This window comes from Oryx dammah, unplaced genomic scaffold, assembly GCF_014754425.2.
Source record: "Oryx dammah isolate SB20612 unplaced genomic scaffold, SCBI_Odam_1.1 HiC_scaffold_9, whole genome shotgun sequence".
Classification (NCBI taxonomy): Eukaryota; Metazoa; Chordata; class Mammalia; order Artiodactyla; family Bovidae; genus Oryx; species Oryx dammah.
The window spans coordinates 11,833,049-11,856,564 of NW_024070193.1; the positions used below are offsets into that span (position 1 = coordinate 11,833,049).

The 23,516-nt window shown below is 42.8% G+C and overlaps 1 protein-coding gene across 1 annotated transcript; it reads right to left on the reverse strand.

Annotated features, from left to right (window-relative positions):
- Positions 1–175: 175 nt before the first annotated feature.
- Positions 176–17,692, reverse strand: WDR82 (WD repeat domain 82). The gene is made up of 9 exons (XM_040247122.1): positions 17,228–17,692; positions 13,102–13,199; positions 10,328–10,394; positions 6,187–6,286; positions 5,638–5,754; positions 5,243–5,398; positions 4,727–4,796; positions 4,024–4,166; positions 176–3,022 (listed from the first exon to the last, which is right to left on the reverse strand). The coding sequence occupies exons 1-9, from the start codon at positions 17,386–17,388 to the stop codon at positions 2,993–2,995; spliced, it is 942 nt and encodes a 313-aa protein (XP_040103056.1). The 5' UTR covers positions 17,389–17,692; the 3' UTR covers positions 176–2,992.
- Positions 17,693–23,516: the final 5,824 nt, after the last annotated feature.

Sequence of the window (23,516 nt, forward strand, 5' to 3'; positions counted from 1 at the left end):
GGCAGTCCCAGCAAGCCGAACAACCTGTCCACAGCATTACAGTGAGTCCCAGTATGAGCCAGGAGGACTGATGGGACAACCCACCCCCATGCCCTCCAACTCTAAGAACAAGACAAACAGTGCTAGGAAAACTCAAGGGAAGAGGCTGCAGCCATAAAATTCTGTCTAAGACAGATAACATGGAAAAAAACGTTTATATGTTAAGTACAAAAAGGACATAAAATTGTATATACAGTAGAATAACAACTATGTAAACACACCAAAAATCTATGTGCACAGAAATGTCTAGAGGAACACTTAACACCAAAAGATTAGCAGTGGTAACATTTGGGTGGTAAACTGATTCTTTTTAAAATTCCCAGATTTTTCTCAATAAGCATTAATTATGACTGCAAGTTACGTTTTTTCCTAAAAAAAAAAAAAAAAAAAAAAAAACCCACTGGCTGGTGCTTGAGCAGTGCAGTGTCACCGTCACACAGAAATCAGTGGCTTTGGCCCTGACTCTGGAGAGCATGGTGCGCCCCCATCCCCAGGAGAACGTAAGCACCTGGGCTCCCACTGAAGGTGTCAGCACCCCCGGAGCTCCTCGGGGTCTGACTCACAGACACTCCTCCCTTAACTCTGCCTATTTCCACCGCGTCACCTTCCGTTACCTCCAGGTGCACCTTTCCCTTTCCTTCCCAACTCAGGAGCTGGCTCTGCGGCCACAGGGCCCCATAACAGAAGCAGCGCTGTGCCCATTTTCAACGGACCTGCTGCCTCTGCTTCGGACTCACGGGAACTCAATACAAATCATCTTCCTGCAGATAGACAAGTCATAGATGGTGGCTGCTCTGGGTACAGATACGTCACTTATGCAGGCTTTCTTGTTAACCTACAGTTCCAAGTACTCTCTCTGAACAGTTATTCCTACCATGCATTTTCTACCCTGGAAAGCCAGGGGTGGGCAGTTAAAAGTTCAGATCACTTGGTTTCTAAAAGTCTCTCCACTCTAAGAATGCAGAGCTTTACAGAGTGTGGCACTGCAGAAACTGTAGATTCCAGTCTATGTCTGGCAAAGATGTATGCCCCTTGCCCTTAAATTTGAGGAACAAACCAAAAAGTAACTGCTAAAAAGGCAAGAGAAAACAAACAGTAACTGCTAGCAATTCACAGCCTATTCCTGCTGCTGAATGGCAAGAGTAATGGCTTGCTTCCCCCACCAGTGGGTAGGTACTCTTGGGCAAGTCAAACATAACCTTGTTGGGCCTGTTTCTGGGTCTACAGGGAATGTGTTACTTGATTATATGTTTGGGAACTTGGTGAAATAATATGCCACTTGTCCTGCTCTAAGAAGGCCATGCAGGGGAAAGGTAATGAGCTATCTGCAGCTCATCTCAACCCCAATCAGGAAGCCTCCCCAAGACAAGGCAAGGAAAAGCAGCAAGAAAGCAGACATACAGGTGAACAGGAGTGACCTGTAATTGGCAAGGAAGCCTCAGACAAGCTGAAAATGCTCTGGTTCCAGCATCCTGTCCCCAAATGCTAGAAGCCAGACACAAGAGGCATGCAAGAGTGACTGTCACACACATACAGGCGCAGACGGAGCATCACTGGGCAAAAAAGGGGCTAATACTGCAGAGAAGGCCCCAAAGTGCGACTTGAGGAACACAAGGCAGTCATTCCGAGACCCTCACTTAGCTGCCATGGGGACAGCAAACACTAAAAGCTTTGCTTTTGTTTAGTCTCCCAAAGGGAAAAAAGGTTAATCGGGAGACTCACTAACACTTGTGGCAAACACTATTAGCAAGGATGCAGTCTTTCTCCAGGGGCACGGGGCTTCATCTCCTTCAGCTGAACTCCTTGATACTTTTAAAATATATATATATATATATGTGCATACATATATATACGTATATATGTATGCACACACACGATATATTTAAATGAAGGTGTACACACACTGTGCTAAAATACAAACAACAGAATCCCAAGTCATATATAAAAAGGCTAAATATAACATATAACACAGGCCTAGGCCAGCCCCATGTTGGGAGCTGGGGAAGGGGTAGGATCATCTGGAGACTATGTACACAACTTGTGGTGGGCAGGGAAGGCATCAATGTAAACAGCTCGGAGTCACTCCACAATACTGGCCCACAGAACGCGTGATGGAGCTCATGCACAAAAACAGACGCCCACCTTGCTTTCATACACAATCAGACTTGGCAGGCACCCAGAAGGACCGCGGCTTTGTGTTGATGACGGGACCACACCAAGCTGCTGCTAGACCTCCCAGCCCTAGGGATTCAGCTGCTCCCACTCCTCCCTCCCTTTCAGGCCCTTGACTCTTTGCCTACCCAGAGCCTGAGGCATGGTCAGGTCACCCACCGTCACATGACTAACTTGCAAGACTTCCTGGAAAGCAAGGTCCTTCTGTATCTGTCCCTTTCTGACCCTAAAATACATGGAGAGTTACTTCTGTAAATGTTTGGCACCTAAGTAATGCAACGGTTGTGGAGAATGCCACAATAACACAGGGAGACCCAGTAACAAGACATGCAGGGTGAGGGCAAGGGGCACTAAGCTGCCCTAGCATCTCAAAATCAGAACTGTGGCTTCCCATGCATTTATGGGGATGGGAGAAGGGATGTGCAGAATGAACAACTTCACCGACTCCTCAGCAGCAAATACATTCAAAACTGAAGGCGTCTCGAGGGCCCACTATACCCTCATCGCAAGTCTGGTCACTCCTCTGGAAGAGTTCGGTGCAGTGATAGCTGGAAAGTCTGAGTCCCGATTGAGTCGGCCACACCAAGAGTCCTTTTGAAGAAGTTCGGCAAAGTAACTTTTTTCTTTTGAGCAGATGTACAGCACATTCTTGGGAAGGCCATGTGGAAGGATGCTCTCCAGCCCAGTCAAATGATCCAATCCCACTATTATCTTAGTCCCCTCTGAGTTTTTTCCTACTTGCCACCCTCGCTGTACAGAAAACAGCCAAGCACCGTGCAGGTCAGTCGTCAATGGTGGGCAACCAGAAGGCCTGGATGAAAGAAGAACATGAGTCAACTCTAAGAAACCAAGCCTCTCCCCTCAGTGCTGAAGGGTTTTCTTACCCCTCCCCCACCATCAAGGCGCCCAACCCTGAAGCTGAAGCAGCTATGGCTCGTGGCCCTCCCTCCTGACCAATGGACTGGCAATCTATAAACAGAGAAACACTCCTCAGTCTATGTGAAAGTAAGCTAGTTCTTTTTCCCTCAACACTAAATTCCATCACAGAGGTCCAGTGTTTAAAAAAAGAAAAGGACTGCTCTCTAGGAGGTGGGTGTCTGGCTTCACTGTTAACCTATAAGTGACCTCAGGCAGGCCCTCTCATTCAGGAGCTGTGAATAACAAGAGAGGTTGGACTGGATGGCTCTGCTACTTTTTTTTTTTTTGGACAGTTTTCTTAGTTAAAAAGAAAAAGAGATGGAGCAATGTATTCTGAGTAGGCTAGTAATGAAATGCCTCATACCCCAATACCTAGACAGGTTTAGGAGATGCCAAGAGGAAATAGGAGGCTGAGATTCACTGCTACTTTGTTTTGCTCATGTTGTCCAGGAGGAGACACGGGCCAGGAGAAAATTCTAAGTGGTGAGCTGTGATTAACTAAGAATTTTTGATGAACTCAGCATAATCTGAGAGGAATGGAAAAACTGAAAGTCTGCAGCCACAAAAGCCTGGCTCAAAGAGTTTTAAGAAACCAAAAAACTATGAGGCAAAGCTTCAGGTAGTCTGGACACAAAACCAGGAGCCAAAGCTGAGCTAAGATCTCCCAGGACCTCAGAGGTGATCCCAGATCATGGAAAGAAAAGTAAAAGTGAAAGGCCAGCCCAATCACAGATCAAATAACAGAGGAGAAATAGGGAGCCCACCAGCTGAGAAACATGAACTTGGGTGCTTGTAACTGTGCCTATTTAAAACAACTCACTGTGCTCGCAGAAGGACCCCCACCCCAAAGGAAGAGGGCCCCTAAACGGAGGACGTCTCCCATTGTTCACATACCATGTTAGAACAAGCGCTGGCAAAGGTCATGAACTTGGGGTTGAACTGCAAACAGGTAATGGGGCCTGTGTGTTTGCCATCCAATACAGCCACTTTTATACCACTCTCTCCATTCCAGACATGGATCTTGCCATCCTCCGAACCTGAAGAGAAAGATCAAGGCATGTAACAACAGCTCAAGGTATACTACAAAGACAAGCGGCAGCCATGGACTGACATCTTGAAAGCGGCCAACCTTCAGGACCCAGCCATCAGCAGAAATGAAGAAGGAGCAAAGGCAGTGAAGAAAAGACACCTTAGGAACTGATCTAGACTCTATTCTCAGGCAAGTCATTTCCCCTCTAACTTCAGTTTTCTCATTTAAAAAGGGGGCTGAATACAATCACCCTACAAACATCTACACTAAGGTGACTCAACGCAAGGCTACAACAGGAAGTCGGTACTATCAGCAAGACAGTGCTTATAGGACTTAACTCTATGCTGGTCCAGGAGAAGACCATCATTAACGCCCATCCCCAGTAAAGACATGCAAAGCCAGGACAGTTTAAAGACACAGTATCTTTGATATAATGTGCTACAAAGAAATCTGAAAATTTCTATCAAGAGGATAATAAATGGTATCTTAATTAGTTATAACCAGCAAAAATAACATAATGCACCAGTATCAGAGAAATAACCCCCAAAGGGGATAAAGGAAGCTTACCAATCATAATAAACTGGGAGTCTGGAGTAAACGAGGCCTCCAATGTGACAGCCTTGCTATTAGCATAACCCTAAAAAATAAAAGCAAAACAATACTCTTTACAGTGCCATTAACAAAAAATAATTGCCTACAAACACTGACTCCACATACACATCTTTTCTTTGAAATATTCTCTCCTTCTCAGTGCACGTGCTACCAAGGTTCCAGATTTGGCTACCACCCTTTACAATTAATTCACTCCCAACTGCATGTTCAAGGGAGCTAGATAATGTTTATGGTCAGGAATCATTATATATTTCAACACAAAACTTGAGCCACTGGGTGAGAAGTAAATGTCTCAGAATCCAAGAGAAATAATGTCATGTGCAGGAAGAAAATGCCAGTCCATGCCTTTAACCAAAGACAACTGCTGGTCTCCATCAACTAGCTAACATAATTCTCAAAAGGGACGACCATAGAAACAAGGTAAGAACATTGGGAGAGAAAAAAAAAAGAGCTCAAGAGTTGTCAGCTCACCCCAAACGTGTGCATCACCACTCCCTTGAATGCATCGATCAGACGGATGAAGCTGCCATTGGTGGAGATGAGGATGAGCTTGCCATCATTGCTGAACTTAAGTCCTGTCCACTCACAAGTCCGATCATACTGCATCTTAAATGTTGCAAATGGCCCCTGTAAAGATAAAGACAGCAGGCCCAAGGCACATCAATCATTCCTACTGCTAGAGCCAAATCTCATTCTATCCCTTTAGATTCCTTTGGGACTAGGGAAAGCAGAGGATTAAATACTGCTCTGATGCTTTCTAAGATCTACCACATACCTCCTCTAGTGTAGAAAAAGGCTCTTAAATGTTCATCTCACCCTTCAAAACTTCCATAGTATCAAGACAGTTCAAAGATTCAAAGATTTACCTTATCAAAAGAGCGAAGATCATAAAGTTTGACCATTTCAGAATTGACACCTGCGGCAAAAATTAATCCTTCTGGATCAAAAGAACAAACTGGCTTGCCCTGTAGATGCATGAGACCCTAAGAAAAGAGAAAAATTTTTTAAAAAGTTAAAAAACCCAGGATTCTACCAAAAACAAACATAAAACTAACTAAAATGAAGTTTTAAAAAAATAGGTCTCCATGCAATTCATTTCAGATCAACTCTAACTGTACAATTTTACAGGCACTGAATTCAAATAAAAACAAATCTCTGAAATCTAATATCTATAGTTCAGAGCCTCCAGGAAAACTGCCTTTAAAACACTAAGGCATGGATCATAATAAATATGTACTGGATTAAGGTATTAAATCTATTAGTCACCTACCAGGAAAAGAAACGATTTTCTCCAAAATTTAAAGACTCTGGGATCCCAGAAAGGAAACACTGCTTTCCCTCTTCCTTGTGAGGGAGCACTGATGATAGTGCTTACCACAGAAAACACTTACAGTGTAACTGTGAGGCAACATTACCTGGCAGTTGGGAGAGCGGAGATCCCAGAGCCGAATGGTCTTATCAAGAGACCCAGAAATGAAAGTGTCATCCACAGGTGACATGGACAAGGCCACCACCCTGCAATGCATCAAGATAAATAGTAGTTGAAGCAAAATATCTGCAGTAATTGTATATGAACTCTAAACCACTTGGTCTGCCTCCCTATATATGTTCTCCTAAGAATGTTATTTTAAGAAACAGGCATACACAAGCAATCTGGAATAATCAAAGGCAATTAGTATAATTTAAAAAGCAACTTAAAGCTACAACATAAAAATATACGATTCCAATGCAAATCAAATCATGAGATACCACTCCATACCCACTAGCAAAGCAAAAATCAAAGAGAGATAACAAGTGTGGGTGAGGATGTGGAGAAATTGGAATCCTGATACACTGCTGGTAAGAATGTAAAATGGTACAGTAGCTTTGAAAAAGTTCTACACTTTCTCAAAAAGGTAAACATTCCGTTGCTAGGTATACACCCAAGAAACAGGAAAACATGTCAAAAAGAAAAATCCCCATGCGTCTGTGTTCATAATAGCATAATTCATGATTACTAAAAAGTGGCAACAACTCAAATGTCCATCACCTAATAAATGGGTAAACAAAATGTGTTATCACCACATAGGAATATTATCTGGCAATAAAAAGAAATGAAATCACTTATTCATATTAAACATACATGAAAGTAAAAGAGGTTAGACAGAAAGTAGATTAGTTACTGCCAGGGGCTAGAAGACGGGAAATGGGGAGTGTTAATGGATACAGGGTTTCTATTTGGGGTGATGAATATGTTCTGGAATTATACAGTGGTGATGGCTGCCCAACTCTGTGAATATATTAAAAACCACTGAAATGTACACTTTAAAAGGATGAATTTATGGTATTGAACTATATCTCAATTTATTAATAAAAACATTCCTTAACTAGAGGTTTGTGGGTCCAATAGGTCTGACAATCCATGTTCCTAGGTGATGGTGAGGCTGATAGTTTGAGTGCCATACCTATGGAGAGCCACAGGCCTGTGCTAACAGCCTATGCTGTTTCTGATATGGGTCCCCTTTTATGGGTCCCATATACTGTTATGAATCACTCACTGAAAAATATTTCTTCCAAGGCCTCATCTGGGCTCTCTTTCCCCCTCTGCTCATGTTCTTGCTCTGCCATGCTCTGCCATGCTCTGCACTGAAGATACCCACCATGTCCCCAGAATTTGGGCCCAGCCTATGGAGAAGGACAGCATGTGACTCTGCTTTACCTGCCTCTTGGAACATGCCAGAGCCCTAACCAGGGGGGTTCTTGAGGAAGCCCTTGTGAAAATGGACACTCAGATGGTGCTTCCTTCTGGGTGTTATGAAAGAGCAGCTCCACATTCTGGCTTGGCTAAAAAACACTTCATAGACAAAAGAGTGGGTGTCATTGGTGAAGATTACAGAGGAAATGGTGGTGTACTGTTTCATTTTGACCAAGAAAAATCTGAAGTTAAAAAATAAGGTGATCAAGTCACACAACTCATTTGTGAATGGATTTTTTAACTGTAGAAATAGAGGAAGTTCAAATTTTAGATGACACTGAAAGGGGTTCAGGAGGTTTTGGTTCCATGAGAAAGAAATTAAAATGTGTGCCACGAACAGAAAATGAGAAAATGTACTTTCCCCGCCGCACCCCCCACAAATCTTCCAGCATAACTAAATTAACATTTGTACTAGATCATCAACTTAAAAATTTTAAAGATACTGTAAGACAAAATTTCCTGGGAATGCTGAGGTGGTAATAAAACAGATTGAGGAAAATGCACATGGACATGTAATTGTATGTCCCAGTATTCAGGCCAGAAGCTCAGAGGAAGTCTACCTTCGCATATGGCTCTGCTAAGAGGCACACGGAATGCAAGGAGGAACAAGATTTCCACTCTAAGAAAGCTTAACTGTCTAGCCCAGACAATTCCAAGAGAGGGTCAGAGAAGGCCTTCCGGAAGCAGCTGCACCTGTGTTGAATAGGGTTTCAATGGGAGTGGTCTTTCTGGAAGATGCCAGATAGGAGAAGGCATGAGGCAGTTCAGGAAGCAGCGCAAGAGTTCACCTCAACTGGAGTGGCGGGAGATAACACTGGGAAAATGGGTCAGACAGACAGAAAAGAACCTGACTCCAAGGTTTTTTGATGGAGGCTGTGAGTGGTCAGAACTGTAAAAAAAAAAAAAAAAAACAGAGTGCAGAAGCAGGATAGTGAGTGGTGGGGAGATTAGGATATGACAGTAATTTACCTGAGCAAGGACAGAAGCAAAGGAGTAAGTATGGAGCAAAGTGACACATGAGGTTAAACCCAGGTAATATCAACAGGATTTAACAGCTCACTAAATGCGAAGGCAGGGAAAAAGCAGTGAACAGACAACAGAGGCTTTGAGTTGGGAGAACTACAAGAGACAGATGGAAAAAACATAAGGCAGACAGAGGAACTGGCCCAAGGAATTTAACGAAGGATGGAGTATCAGATCTGTCAGAGACCTACAGAGATGTGTATAAAACTTGTAGGTGCGAAGTCCAGTCTGAAAATCATAGGCTGAAAATACTGATTTGGGAAGCCATCTGAGGTGAATGAAATCAGTGATGGAGGTAGCTGAGAAAATACCAAGAAGCAGAAAAAAAAGCTAGAGTACTTACCTGCTTACTTCAGAGTTAAAGAAGAAAGAGAGGCCAAGAATATCAAGAACAGAACCAAGATGGAAAGCCAAAGGGGAAAAAAAAAAAAGCTTTACTGAGAGGCTGAGTGCCAAAACAAGCCCCAGGCAGTGTATTTTACCTGGAGGCAGCAGGGAAAGGGGAGTAAACAGCTTGGCCTGGATGAGAGAATTAAACAGTGAATGAATGTAAGGAGGTAGAGATGGGAATATGCAGGTTATTCTTCTATGTCTGACAGTGAAAAGAAGTGGGTGATATTCTCAACCAAAAAATTCAAGGGAAGGAAGTCTGTAGGCAGTAAAGGATATGGAAGAAAGTAGAGAGGGGTTGTTTTTCTCAAGGAAGAAAAAAACTACTTCTTTCTCAGGGAAAGGTTTCTAAGGAAGAAAGGAATTTAGGTGGAAAAGACAGAAGTTGAAAAGAACTCAGTTTGGATGGCCTTGACTGTCTCACAAAAGAGGAACAAAGTTATCTATGAAGAATCAGAAGGTCAAGAAATTGGGCAAGGGGTAAGACTGGACAGTTTCAAACAACTGCCATCAACTCTCAATTACAGACATGTTTGTGACCATTAATTTAACAAACAAACAGAAACATCTACTAGTCACAAGCCATTCTTTGTCTGAACTACACAGTAACCAACAATTGCCACCTCTTATGTTCAGCAACAAAGAAAATGCCCAGCCCAATCAGAAGTGCCACTGTAAACAGAGTGTTCTCCGCCCACCTCTTATCAGGGCTCTGAACCACTCCATGCTGGATTACTGTACATTTGCAAAGAAAAGTCCCAGTGATTAAAATAGCATCCAAGGGAAACTGTGTATAACATTCAACCCAAACTTGAAAAACCAGAGGAAAAATACTAGGAGAATTGGGATAAGAGACAGAGAAACAACCTGCATTATGAAACTGAATAAAGGTAAAGTAAAATAAAAAATAAATAAATTAAAAAAAAAAAAAAAGAAACTGAATAAGGAAACAAGTTTCTTAACTTTCAAAAAGTAACAAAGGACAACTTATTAATTTTGCATTCTCATGAAGATCTTCATATGGAACATGTTTATGTAGAGGAGCATGCTGAAATGGGGGCCACCTATACAGGAAGCCTCAGACATGTAAACTGTCCTTTCATTAAGGGATGTCTGACATTTGAGATCTCTAAATGCCAAATGCAATTTTTACTATATAGGTTTCCACTGAATATCTTTAGTCCACATTTTCCCTATTAATGTTTTAACTGAGGTTTCAGTTTATCCATGAAGTCCTACCCCTGCCTCAACAACCTTGATTAATCTAGAGCTGTTTACGAACGGTTAACAAGAGATTTAAGAGATATGCCAAGCAGCAGTGAGAAACTAGCTTCATTTCACTAATAAAATCTCTCCACTCGTTTATTCTCTGGATAACCTATTTACTTTTTTTAACAACTGTGTCTTACCTTTTGCTATGTCCAGGAAAGTACCTGATATATTTGTTGTCATGCAATGACAGGTAACGAATAGTATCTGAAAGAAGATAAATATCCTATTATTTTTAAATAATTTACTTTGCATTTTCATCTTGAAAAGACAAGGTAAAAGAATTCATTGTTCTCCATAATTCAAGCAAAGTCTGAATACACGATAGTGAATAACTCCTTTCCACAGCACTAGAGATTTCACGTAACTCAAAAGCAGAGTTCTCAAGCTGAAAACATACAGAGCTATGTTTAAAAATCATTGTTGTTACCAATCTTTGGCTCCTGCATAGTTACAATGAAAATTATCCTGCAAATATGCCCCAACACCCACCAAAAACCTCACAACAGTTTCAGTACCCACAGAATACAAACCTTAAAGAAAAACATATGGCTACTGACGAAACAGGCTCAAAGAACTCAACAGCCATACTGAGCTGTGGATCAGGCTGGACTCTGGCATATTTTTCTCCAGCATTCTCCAACAGCATGTTAACCCAACCTACACCTCATCTGAATGTAAACTGAATACACAATTTACATTAAAATTAAATAAAATGGAAAGAGAATTCAAGTTCTACTCCTTTTCTAACTAACCAACTATAATGGCCCCTTATACAGAGAAGTGAGTCAGAAAGTGGCCAAAAGAAGAAATGAGAAAATTTAGATTAAAAAGACTGCAAGGTATTTAAACATCAGTCATGAACTATACCAAGTCCAGTTCACAGCAGTGAGATTTTTACAGGATCAAAGAAAGCAGTCATCTGTGCTTGCAGAAAATATGAAAAGTACTCTTTAAAAACCAAATCATTCCTTCTGAAAAAGTAAAACAAAATATGATGGTGCTGGGAAGGGAATGAAGTCCCATAAATAATAGAACTGGAAAGTACCATGCTTCTGACAAGACTAGGAATAAGAAACAATTGTTGGAAAATGTAATAGGCAGTAGGGCCAAAATACAGAAAAGGAAAGCATAGAAAGAACATTATGGAGGTAAACAGCATACAGGAACAAAAAGGCTGAAAGCACAAATTCTGTCCACTCGTTCACAGGGGTACTAATAACAGGGAATTTACCTGGGAGAGGGAAAAAGGCACAAAGCTAAACACAGTTTCCTTGAAAACATCTTCAAAGTTCTCGACTGGCAACTGTAAAGTATTCCTGACTGTTCTACTGTGAGGAAATCCTCACCGGCCCTGAGCAGAAGACACCCCTTCCCCATTACCTGGTTTCCCAGAGGTGGGCAGGGCGTCGCCATCGTCTCCGCCCCACTCGGTAGCCAGCGCACTGTTCCCGGCAAGGCAGTGGCCTGTACAGTTATCTCCTGTACCGGGTGGTATCATAGACCCTCAAACTGTACAAACTACTACCTCAGCCTGGAATCAGGCAAAAGGATACGAAGCGTTGGAGCAACTCCTCAGGATGTGCTCGAAACAGGAAAGGCAACGTCCTCACAGCAGAGGCCTGGCAGCAAAGCTGCAAGTGCTACACATTTGCCTCATCTTGCACCATATTTGGAGAATTCTCATTTAATCACCCAGAAAAACACCCCAACAGGAGAAACACCATTCATTCAGATGATCACAGAGATATATTTCCTCAAAATCCTGTTTTATATTCTTGTCCAAAAGTATCAATTGCACTGTTTACTTAGAAAACCACTTCTGAAATAAAGGCATGAAAAGTACAAACAATATACTTTCTAAAAATCAAGTACAGAATTCTCATAAAAAAATAAAAAAAAAACAACCAAAAAGACTTCTACCCATCTGCTCTGAGATATGCATAACCAAAATAGCAGTCTAAGCAACCTTTGTTGAATGACATTAGAAAAATCTTACTGCTAAAAATGAAACAATCAATAAGTCAGTAAGATTAAAAAAAAAAAAAACCCAGTCCTAACATGAAAGTGTTATAGCTCAATTTCAAGATGACCTGTCAACTGAGAATGACCTACCACAGAGGAAAAGCAGTAAAAACAAAGATCCTTTATTAGAGAAAGAATTCACAAGTTTAAATTTGAAAAATAACTATTATTCTTCAAAGGCATTAACTTTATTTAAAGAAGAAAGGGAATCCAGTGGTTCAGACTGGAGTGGCAGTGGTTAAGACTCTGCGCTGCCAATTCAGGGTACACAGGTTTGATTCCTGATGGAGGAACTAAGATCCCACATGTCGCACACATGGTATGGCCAAAAAATTTAAATAAGTAAACAAATGGAAAAGGGGATAAAATTCAGATCAAAAATGTCCCTGGAATCAAAGAAAACTAAGGTCAGTATATTGTCCTTTGTGACACAGACCATCAATAGTTTGGACAATACAAAAACTCTTCTAAGGTCTACTAAACTACCATACCTGAAAGTATCTGTGAAAACTTTCCTCAAATCTATGTTATTTTGAACAGGAAGGCAGCACTGTTTAACACTTGCTGTGTGTCAAGTGTTCTTTCCTTTTATTTCTTCTAAAAGTATTCTTTCAAGTTTCAAGAAGCACAAACGGTAAATACAATTCGTAGCTTCCTATTTCCACTCCCCACCCTAAACTAGAAAACTTTCTTACTCAGTTTCAAGTCCTTCAAAAGTTCTAATGGCTTGCTTCCAGCATCTCTTCAGTCATAATGATGTTAGCACAGCAAATATCACAGGAAAATTTAAAATAACTATAATCAAACATAAGTGGTCACAAAGGTTCCATAAACCTTACCGAACAAAGGTAATCATGACCATTAACTTGCTAAAAAGAAGTTTGCTTACCGTCTATTTTGTTAGAGCTGTAAACAACTGTATTTGCTGCATGAGTGTATCTGATGAGATCCACGCCGTATTTCTTACTGTACAGGGTTCTCTTTGGTCTGCCGAGGAAATGGACAGAAAAAGAAAACCATCAAAATCTTCCAACACCAAAATCTAGTATCTTCATGTAAAGAGAAGCACCTGAATGATGTGGGCAGGGTGAAGATTCTTGGTAAGTCCTAACACTGAAAAGAAACAGCATTTTTTTCAAAAAGGGAGGAAATAAACAGAATCAATCAAGGGCAACAGCCTGAACCAAATGCCAGTTAGGAAGCAGAAGTACATCTAAGGGCTCAAATCAGCCTTTACTACAGTGTTCACAAGTAAGCTTTGAGAAGAAGTATATCTATTTGAGGAGAAAGACACACAAAACAATCCATAACTTATAAGAAAGAGGAAAATGGGAATGTGTCACGCCAGTGAGGCCAGAACTTAAGCCATTCACTTGGAAAGACGCTCTTTCTTCAAGAAATGATTTATCAAAACTGAAACCAGGTGCAAAACTGCCTTTCCTAATATAACCTAATATTTCCATCCTCTCTATCTTATAGTTCCAAAGCACATATTGAGCCTTTTATAAGACAAACCTAATTCTCTGTATCAAAACTAGTTATTAGTTCTTTTCTCTTTACTTAAATGTAAAATCACTTATTTCTAAGCTTGAGGTTTATCAGTCTATTTGTTGAAGTTCCTTAAACATTATCTTCTTTTACAGAATCTTAAAGATCAAGCTGAAACTGATCTCATCAAAATATTTTATCAAAAACTTCATAATATTCTACATTTATGTACAGGAGGATTTCATAAATCCTACACTACTGTTTACTGAGAATTTATGGGAAAGAAGTTCACCCTCTCAATGTAAAAACCTCTTGAAACCTAGATGCTAAACAATCAGATGACTCAGGGAGCTTTAAGAAGTCAATTTGCACTTTCAATTTTTCTGACGTCAAGGGTTTCCCTACATTAAACCTATTTACAAACAAGATTTCTCACTCCAAATGCACTGAATTTTCCCATTCTCACCGTTTCCCAAAAGATGAGTAAATAAAAAGAGCAGTGTGAATGCTACCTTGTCGAGTCCACCATCCTGGGTTCTGCCATGCAGTCACTGTGTTAACCAGTGAATGAGAGAAAGAGTGAGGGAGTAAGCGTGCATACGAACATGTGCTTACTCTCAAGACAGTTGACTTTGTGTCTACCAATGGAAAGAGAAGCTTACTTACCTCAGTATTGGGCCTACAATAATGAAGATAGAGCCTGAAGAACTAATGTTAAAGGGTATGGTCTAAGGGAAATATTCAGTTTCAATTACATAGGGTCTATTTGTCTCAAATGTATCAATAATACTATCCTAAAGTTTTGTGCTTAACATAATCTTTTACCTCCTATCATTCTCTAGTTTGAAAGCTAGATTCTAATGCATCCATTTCAGAGGCCTATGCACATTTTTTCACAAATGTTGTGGTAAGCTTCTTTGCACAAACTATGATTCTGGTGATTAGGTAAGAATAAACAATATTAAATCCTTCTCTCTGAATAATTCACAACATCTACCAAAAGTATATCCTTTGTATGCTTTCATACTAAACAAACAAACAAAAATCATTTGGGACTTCCCTGGCAGCAGTGGGTAAGACTGTGCATTTCCAATGCAAGGTTCGAGGGTTTGAACCCTGTTAGGGGAACTAAGATTCTACATGTCTTGTGGTGCACTTCCCTCTCCCCAAAATCACTCAGTGGATGAACTCCATTATAAAGAAAGTGTCAATGAACAGTAAACAGAGAAAATATTAACCACAAAGAATTCTGTTTTAGCTATTTTCAAACTCCCAACATTAGTACCATCTAATACAGATACTGTGCTTTCCAAGGAAATGTTACTTTTCTTCCAATGTTGGTTTGACCTACACTAGTGGCAAATTTTTTTCTTCACGTTATCACTTAGGATCATGGACTCCTTGAGGCTAGAGAAGAGATCTGACCAATGTCACATACCTAGTCACAAAGCCAAACTAGAACCCAGTCTATCAGATTGGGTTCTCTCTTATCACAGATCACGGTGAAACAAGGTCACAATTCATATGAGAATCTTTTAAAGAATGTGCTGTATACTACTGTGTCAATATTACATCTCTAATTGGGATAACTGTACTTTGGTTACATAAGAAAACATCCTTGTGCTTAGGATATCCATGTTGAAGTGTTTAGGATAAAGGGGCTTGATACCTCTTTATTACTATCTAATGGTTCAGGGAAAAAATGCATATATATATATACACACACCTGTATATACATACACACACACATATATACATACATATACATATGTAAATATAAACATTTACATAGAGATGACAAAGAAAACAGAGCAAAACATAACTAATTATTGGATCCTGGGAGTTCTTGTAAACAATGGTGTAACTTTTCTGCAAGTTTGTAATTATGTAAAAATGCTATATAAATGAATAAACTGAATTATGTTATAAAATTAATATTTTACTTATAACAATAAGGACTTCCAGTTAATGTCATTTCTACTAGGGGGTGGAAATTATGCCATATTTGGAGACAAACTTTGAAAAAATGCTTTCACGATTTTCATTTTCTTTGAATGAAGATACACACCTCCATCCTCAAGTTCCAGGAAGAAGTTCTAATCTGTGCACAATCACTAAGCATTTCAAGCAAGTCAGCTTAAAAATTTCTTCCAGCTCCAGGACCCCACAACCTCTATCTCCACCCTAGCTTTATACATGACTCTAATCCACGTTAATGCAAGTGGCCAGACTTGGAAAGAAATGAATAACATTGACTCACATCACCACTCAGCATTGGTCCAGCTAACAATTCTCTCCCCCAGGACCACCACTATAGGCCACTCTTCCACATACTGCAGGCAGATCCAAAGCCAGTTACATAATACTTTTTCACAGCCCAAATAGGAAAAAATTGGGGAGAACAATAGAGTTCAGACCATTACCTCAAATAACCAAATTCAGAAATGAAGAGATAAGTTCTGAAAGAAAGTTTATAGAAGACATCAGTTTAAATAAAACAGACAAAAGGAACGGCTGGAGAAGGTAAAGAGAAACCCAAGGATTCAAAAAGGAGCTCACAATTTAGTAGGGACATGAAGAAAGCAAGTCTGGGGCAGAGCTGAGGAAAAAGGGAAAAAAGGGAGGAATTGGCAAAATGCTGTGCTTTTAAGATTCTGCAGAGATACAGATGTGTTGGGTCTCCAGAGGACTTGGGACAACCTAGAAATGTCATGATCAGACTTAGAACTGTGATTAAGTCCTAATCGACTGTAAGGTGTAATTTAAAAAACAAGTATAAGAAAAAACACGAAATTGTTACACGATATTTTCTTTGTTCTATTAGGAGGTTCACATTCAGGTCGGGATGGGACGGCCAGGTTCGTCCGTGTCTGGCAAAAAGGAAAAGTTTCAGATGCTGTTAAAAAGTTAACTATAAACGTAGGAACCGGGACTAAGGGAGTAAGAGAATCATTTGCAACAGAAAGGAAAAGACAAGGGGCCCAAAGAGGCACAACAAATAAATCCTGACAGGTAACAACTGCAATCCACGCGGCCTTCCTGCAAAAACACGGCGGGAAGCTGTGGGGCAGGGGACCGGCGATGGGCCAGGACTGACTCGAGGTCACCGGGCAGAGGGAGCTGCCTCTGCTGAATGAGGCAGCCGAGCAGCCTCTGCGGTTCTACAAGGGGCCACAGCCGATGGGCACCGAGGACGAAGGCCAGCCTAGCGGAAAAGCTACCAGCTGGGGCCGCGGTGGGCGGACCCGGCGTTTAAAGGTCAAGGTCAAGGTGGGGTTTGGCCAGAGATGCAAAAGCAATCTGAAAGGAGACCGAAGGAAGATAAGATTATTGTTATCGCCATCGTTATTAAGAAGAAAACGGTCTCCCAGACGGCTTCGGAGGGGACGCGGCCCTGGCAGGACCGTGTGCAAAACAGGCCGCGGGGCCGGGCCCGGGCAGAGAGCGGGCCGCGGGGCGAGCGCAGGGCCACGACGCGGAGGGCGGGCGGGACTCAGACCCGGGCCCAAGGCCACCGCCGCACTCACTTGCCCTCCTGGCAGTCATAGAGCACGATGGAGTCGTCGTCGCTGCTGGAGATGACCGTCTCGCCGTTGGGGCTGAAGTCGAAGCAGTTGATCTTGTCAGAGTTTTCGCGGAACACCTTGGCGACGCGGAAGCTTCGCAGCACGCTGTCGGTCAGCTTCATGGCGGCGGCTGCCTGAGGCGGCGGCGGCGGCGCAGGGCCAGGGCGGGGCCCGGGGAACGGGCGGGCTGCCGAGGGGCCGACCGGGGCGGGGCGGGCGCCGCGCCGGCGGCGGGCGGGAGAGCGGCCGGCAGTCGGGACGCCTCCTCCTCTTTCTCCTCCTGCTTAAGCAACACTCTTCTGCCCGGATTGTGGGGCCTTGCCGACCGTTCAGCCTCACGGTCGCCTCAGGGCCAACCGGCGCGACGCCGGCTCATTGTGTCCGCCATCTTGGGACGACAGGCAGAAGCCGAGGGCGAGGAACCTCACCGCGGAGCCAGCCGGGAAAAGGGGCGGGGCGGTAACGGCGGCGCGAGGCGAGGAGGCGGGGCGGTGACGTCAGCGCTGCCGGCGGGGAGTGGCGTGGCTGGGTGGCCCCAAGAGGCAATTCCCCGACCTGCTGCGGGGGCGGGAGGGGAGGGGACTCCCACGTCCTCACCCCTTGGATTCCAAGGCCCCGCGTGACCCGGAGCCTCAGGCTGTGTGCGAGCTCGCCACCGCTAAGAGACGCAGGCGCCCCCTGCAGGAGTCCCGGCCGCAGGCCCAGGGACAGCAGGTACTGTGGAGGTGGGCTACGCCCCAGGAGGCCTGTTCTGGGTGTGAGTCATCGCTGGCGGCTTTTTGACCGTTGGTCCGCAACAGACGGAGCCAGATTTCAACTTCTGTATTTTTTTATTAAGGTGTACTATACGTTAGATGGAGAAGGCAGTGGCACCCCACTCCAGTACTCTTGCCTGGAAAATCCCATGGATGGAGGAGCCTGGTAGGCTGCAGTCCATGCCAAGGGTCGGACACGACTGAGCGACTTCCCTTTCACTGTTCACTTTCATGCATTGCAGAAGGAAATGGCAACCCAACTCCAATGTTCTGCCTGGAGAATCCCAGGGACGGGGGAGCCTGGTGGGCTGCCGTCTATGGGGTCGCACAGAGTCAGACACGATTGAAGTGACTTAGCAGCAGCGTACGTTAGATTGCATAAATTTTAAGTGGATGAATTTTTTTTTTTCATTTGGTTGTACCTTCTTGTGACGACCACCCACAACTTTTCTTTAAGCCTTCTTTGAAAGCGTGGTAGGGCTTCCCTGGTGGCTCAGTAGTAAAGAATCTGTCTACTAGTGCAGGAGACACAGGTTCTATCCCCAGTTTCGGAGGATGTCACATGCCACAGAGTGGCCTGTGCTCTAGAGCCTGGGAACCATAGCTATTGAAGCCAACTCCTTGGAAGGAAGGTTGTGACCAACCTAGATAGCATATTCAAAAGCAGAGACATTACTTTGCCAACAAAAGTCCGTCTAGTCAAGGCTATGGTTTTTCCAGTGGTCATGTATGGATGTGAGAGTTGGACTGTGAAGAAAGCTGAGTGCTGAAGAATTAATGATTTTGAACTGTGGTGTTAGAGAAGACTCTTGAGAGTCCCTTGGACTGCAAGGAGATCCAACCAGTCCATTCTAAAAGAGATCAGTCCTGGGTGTTCTTTGGAAGGACTGATGCTAAAGCTCAAACTCCAATACTTTGGCCACCTCATGTGAAGAGTTGACTCATTGGAAAAGACTCTGATGCTGGGAGGGATTGGGGGCAGGAGGAGAAGGGGATGACGGAGGATGAGATGGCTGGATGGCATCACTAACTGGATGGACGCGAGTCTGAGTGAACTCTGGGAGTTGGTGATGGACAGGGAGGCCTGGCGTGCTGCGATTCATGGGGTCGCAAAGAGTCGGACATGACTGAGTGACTGAACTGAACTGAACTCAGGCCTGAGCGCCCTAGAGCCTGTGCTCTGAAACAAGAGAAGCCACCGTGATGAGAAACTCCTGCACTGCAAATGAAGAGTGCTGTGCTTAGTCCCTCAGTCATGTCTGACTCCTTCTGACCCCATGGAATGTAGCCCTCCAGGTTCCTCTGTCCATGGGAATTCTCCAGGAAAGAATACTGGAGTGGGTTGCCATGCCCTCCTCCAGAGGATCTTTCCAACCCAGGGATTGAAGCAAGGTCTCCCACATTGCAGGGATTCTTTACCATCTGAGCCACCAAGGAAACCCAAGGCTGCTGCAACTCAAGAAAAGCCTGTGCAGCAACAAAGACCCAGCATGGCCAAAAAATAAATAAATTATTTTAAAAACTTTTGTAGTTGATATTTAATATAAAGTGTGTAAAACGAACTAATTTTAAGTGTTCAGTTCCATACATTTTATAAACACCCATCTTTAAGTTTTAAAACATATTTATTGCTCCCCAAATCCATAGCATTAATAACAAATAAATGTTTTAAAGGGAAAATTATCTCCTTCTCCAGCAAAACACAGTTTTAAATTCTCCTGATAGCCTCCTTACTCATATATCCACCTAAGCTGTAGAAGCAGCCATTTCCTCTCCTGCTTTAGCATTGTAGCTTACACAATTTTCATGTTACTTAAACCAGTTTTTGTTGGTGTTCTCAATCGAGGTATAATTTATGTACAATAACAATTAGCCTTTTTCATAGTTCTTTGAATTTTGGAATCCATATACAGTATTGTACAGTTTGTACGACCACACTCAAGATATATTATTAGAATAGTTGCATTACCCTCTTTGTAGTCAATAGAATTGTTGCGATGGTTTGTATAAGGCAGGTATCCCCAACCTCCAGACCATGGACTGGTACCAGTCCATGACCTGTTAGGAACCAGGCCACACAGCAGGAAGTGAGCAGCGGGCGAAATTGCGACCACTGGTATAAGAGATTCTTTGCCTTAAAAGGAAGGAAAGTTGACCTCTGACAAAGGAAAACGATATCTGATTACAAAATAGATACACACCTTTGCTTTAGTTTCCTTTGAACATTCAAGCAGCCTCTTAAGTTGCGTTCAGCCCCTCAAAAGGTTAATTGCTTGGGTCTGTATGGATGTGAGAGTTGGACTGTGAAGAAGGCTGAGCGCCGAAGGATTGATGCTTTTGAACTGTGGTGTTGAAGAACACTCTTGAGAGTCCCTTGGACTGCAAGGAGATCCAACCAGTCCATTCTGAAGGAGATCAGCCCTGGGATCTCTGGAAGGAATGATGCTAAAGCTGAAACTCCAGTACTTTGGCCACCTCATGCGAAGAGTTGACTCATTGGAAAAGACTCATGCTGGGAGGGATTGGGGGCAAGAGGAGAAGGGGACAACCGAGGATGAGATGGCTGGATGGCATCACTGACTCGATGGACGTGAGTCTGAGTGAACTCCGGGAGTTGGTGATGGACAGGGAGGCCTGGAGTGCTGTGATTCATGGGGTCGCAAAGAGTCGGACACGACTGAGCGACTGAACTGAACTGAACAGCCCTGGAGGAGGAAATGGCAACCCACTCCAGCATCCTTGCCTGGAGAATCCCCATGGACAGAGGAGCCTGCTGGGCTACAGTCCACAGGGCCACAAAGAGCAACTGAAGCAACTTAGCACACACACGCAACAGTGGTGACAGAGGTCTATTTATTTTGTTTCACTAAACTGAGGTGTCTAAAGAGGAAGAAAAGGGAAGAGGGAAGACAAAACATTTCAATCACTGATACTAGGAAGATGTGGTATCCAGAGAGCAGATATAATTTGGACAATGTTGAAGACAAAACAGAAACCCTGGGACAGTGGGGGTTTTCTGGAAAGAACCAGGGGCTGTGTCCAATCCCAAAGTAAATAAGAGAACCAGGATCCTGACACATAAAGAGAACTTATTCCTTGAGAGAAGACGGCAAGATCCTAGCAAAGTCTGGGCGGCAATTGCCTTCTGACAAAGAACGGTTTCTGGCTACAGTTTGTTCTGGGGTCTGGAAAAAAGGCTGTTTGAGAGGAACCCCAATGGATGGCAACTGTCCAAACTGCAAAGCAGTGGAAGAAAAGCCCTCTGTGCCCCCAGAGCACACACTTCCCTGCAATGCCTACTTTTTCATTTCACAGGCTAGGAAGACTAATGTAGAGTCTGCTTTGAATGCTTAGGCGCTGACAAAGACAGATCTGGCTGCCATGTCCTACAACTGTTGGGAAGTGAATATACCCAGGGAGATATATTTTTTGGGCCATCTAATCTACAAAAACAACCACAGAAACAGCCATAACCTGCTGAATGTTGTATGGCAAGAGAAATCTTTGTAGCACATCTTTCAAGCTGTGTACTTCCCATATCTTTCCCAGATTCACTGTTGAAGATTGAAGCTTCCTCCCAAGACTTGACTTCCTGAATTATTTTTGGAGTGGAAAAAGTCTTTTTTTTTTTTTTTCATATTTTAAAAGTGCCCTGAAATGGCTCAGCCTGTTTCACATTCTCACTGTCTCACATTCCTAGCCTGGCTCCCTGCCCTATTACAGTGAGGCTCTCTAAGCTTCCAAATCCTTACAGGCTAGACTTTAGAGAAAGGCTGGCTCCAGTGAGGGGTGGACAGAGGAGAAAACTGCAATCAGAAGTGAATCAGACTGCTTTAAAACACATCAGACTTAATTTTTCAGTCTTCCTTTTCTTTTAACCATTATTTAATTTATTTATATACTTAGTATCCATGCAAGCAAATGTACATCCATTGCAGAAACTAAAAAATTCAAAGAAATAATTTAAAAAACAAAAAACAAACCATATTGTCCAGGAATAGCTATACTATAACATTTGATCTGACGCAGAACTTTTCAGACTTTTTCCCCCGTTAAAATATATTTTAACGGACTCATAATATTATTAAAAACCTATCCTTCTCATAGATTACTATGGATATCTTTCAGATCAGTAGATGCAGAACTACACGATCATTTTGAATGCTGCTGCTGCTGCTAAGTCGCTTCACTCGTGTCCAACTCTGTGCAACCCCATAGACGGTAGCCCACCAGGCTCCCCCGTCGGCTATCTACTATTCCATTAGGCATGTGTAAAGTAATTTTGCTTCCCATGTTATCCAGAGCCCAGCTAGTCATTATATATTAGTGACTCAATATATATCATTAATTGAATGAATGGCATCTGGTCCCATCACTTCATGGGAAATAGATGGGGAACCAGTGGAAACAGTGTCAGACTTTATTTTTTTGGGCTCCAAAATCACTGCAGATGGTGACTGCAGCCATGAAATTAAAAGACGCTTACTCCTTGAAAGAAAAGTTATGACCAACCTAGATAGCATATTCAAAAGCAGAGACATTACTTTGCCAACAAAGGTCCATCTAGTCAAGGCTATGGTTTTTCCAGTGGTCATGTATGGATGTGAGAGTTGGACTGTGAAGAAGGCTGAGTGCCGAAGAATTGATGCTTTTGAACTGTGGTGCTGGAGAAGACTCTTGAGAGTCCCTTGGACTGCAAGGAGATCCAACCAGTCCATTCTAAAGGAGATAAACCCTGGGATTTCTTTGAAGGGAATGATGCTGAAGCTGAAACTCCAGTACTTTGGCCACCTCATGCGAAGAGTTGACTCATTGGAAAAGACTCTGATGCTGGGAGGGATTGGGGGCAGGAGGAGAAGGGGATAACAGAGGATGAGATGGCTGGATGGCATCAGTGACTCGATGGATGTGAGTCTGAGTGAACTCCGGGAGTTGGTGATGGACAGGGAGGCCTGGCGTGCTGCGATTCATGGGATTTTAAAGAGTCGGACACCACTGAGCGACTGAACTGAACTGAACTGAATGTAGCCAAAGTATTTGTTTTTAATAATTTTAAAAATTTATTTGGCTGCACTGGATCTTAGTGCCAAACTTGGGATCTTTCACTGTGGCGCACAGGCTCTTCATTGCAGTTGTGCTCTGACTCTCTAGTTGCGGCACGCAGGTTTAGTTACTCCTCGGTAGGTGGATTTTAGTTCCCTGACCAGGGATCGAACCTGTATTCCCGTTTGCAGATGTACTCTTAACCACTGGACCACCAGGGATGTCCCTCAAGATATTTAATTGGCCCATTCATTTTTGTCCATTTTCTCTGTATTTAAAAAAGACTTTTTTTTTTTTAGAAAGTTAGTTGTAGGTTCACGGCAAAATGAAAAGGAAGGTACAGATATTCCTGTATACTCATTGACCCCACATATGCGCAGCCTATCTATTATCAATATTTCTCACCAGAGTGATACATTTGTTATAATGGCTGAACCTACATTGACACATCA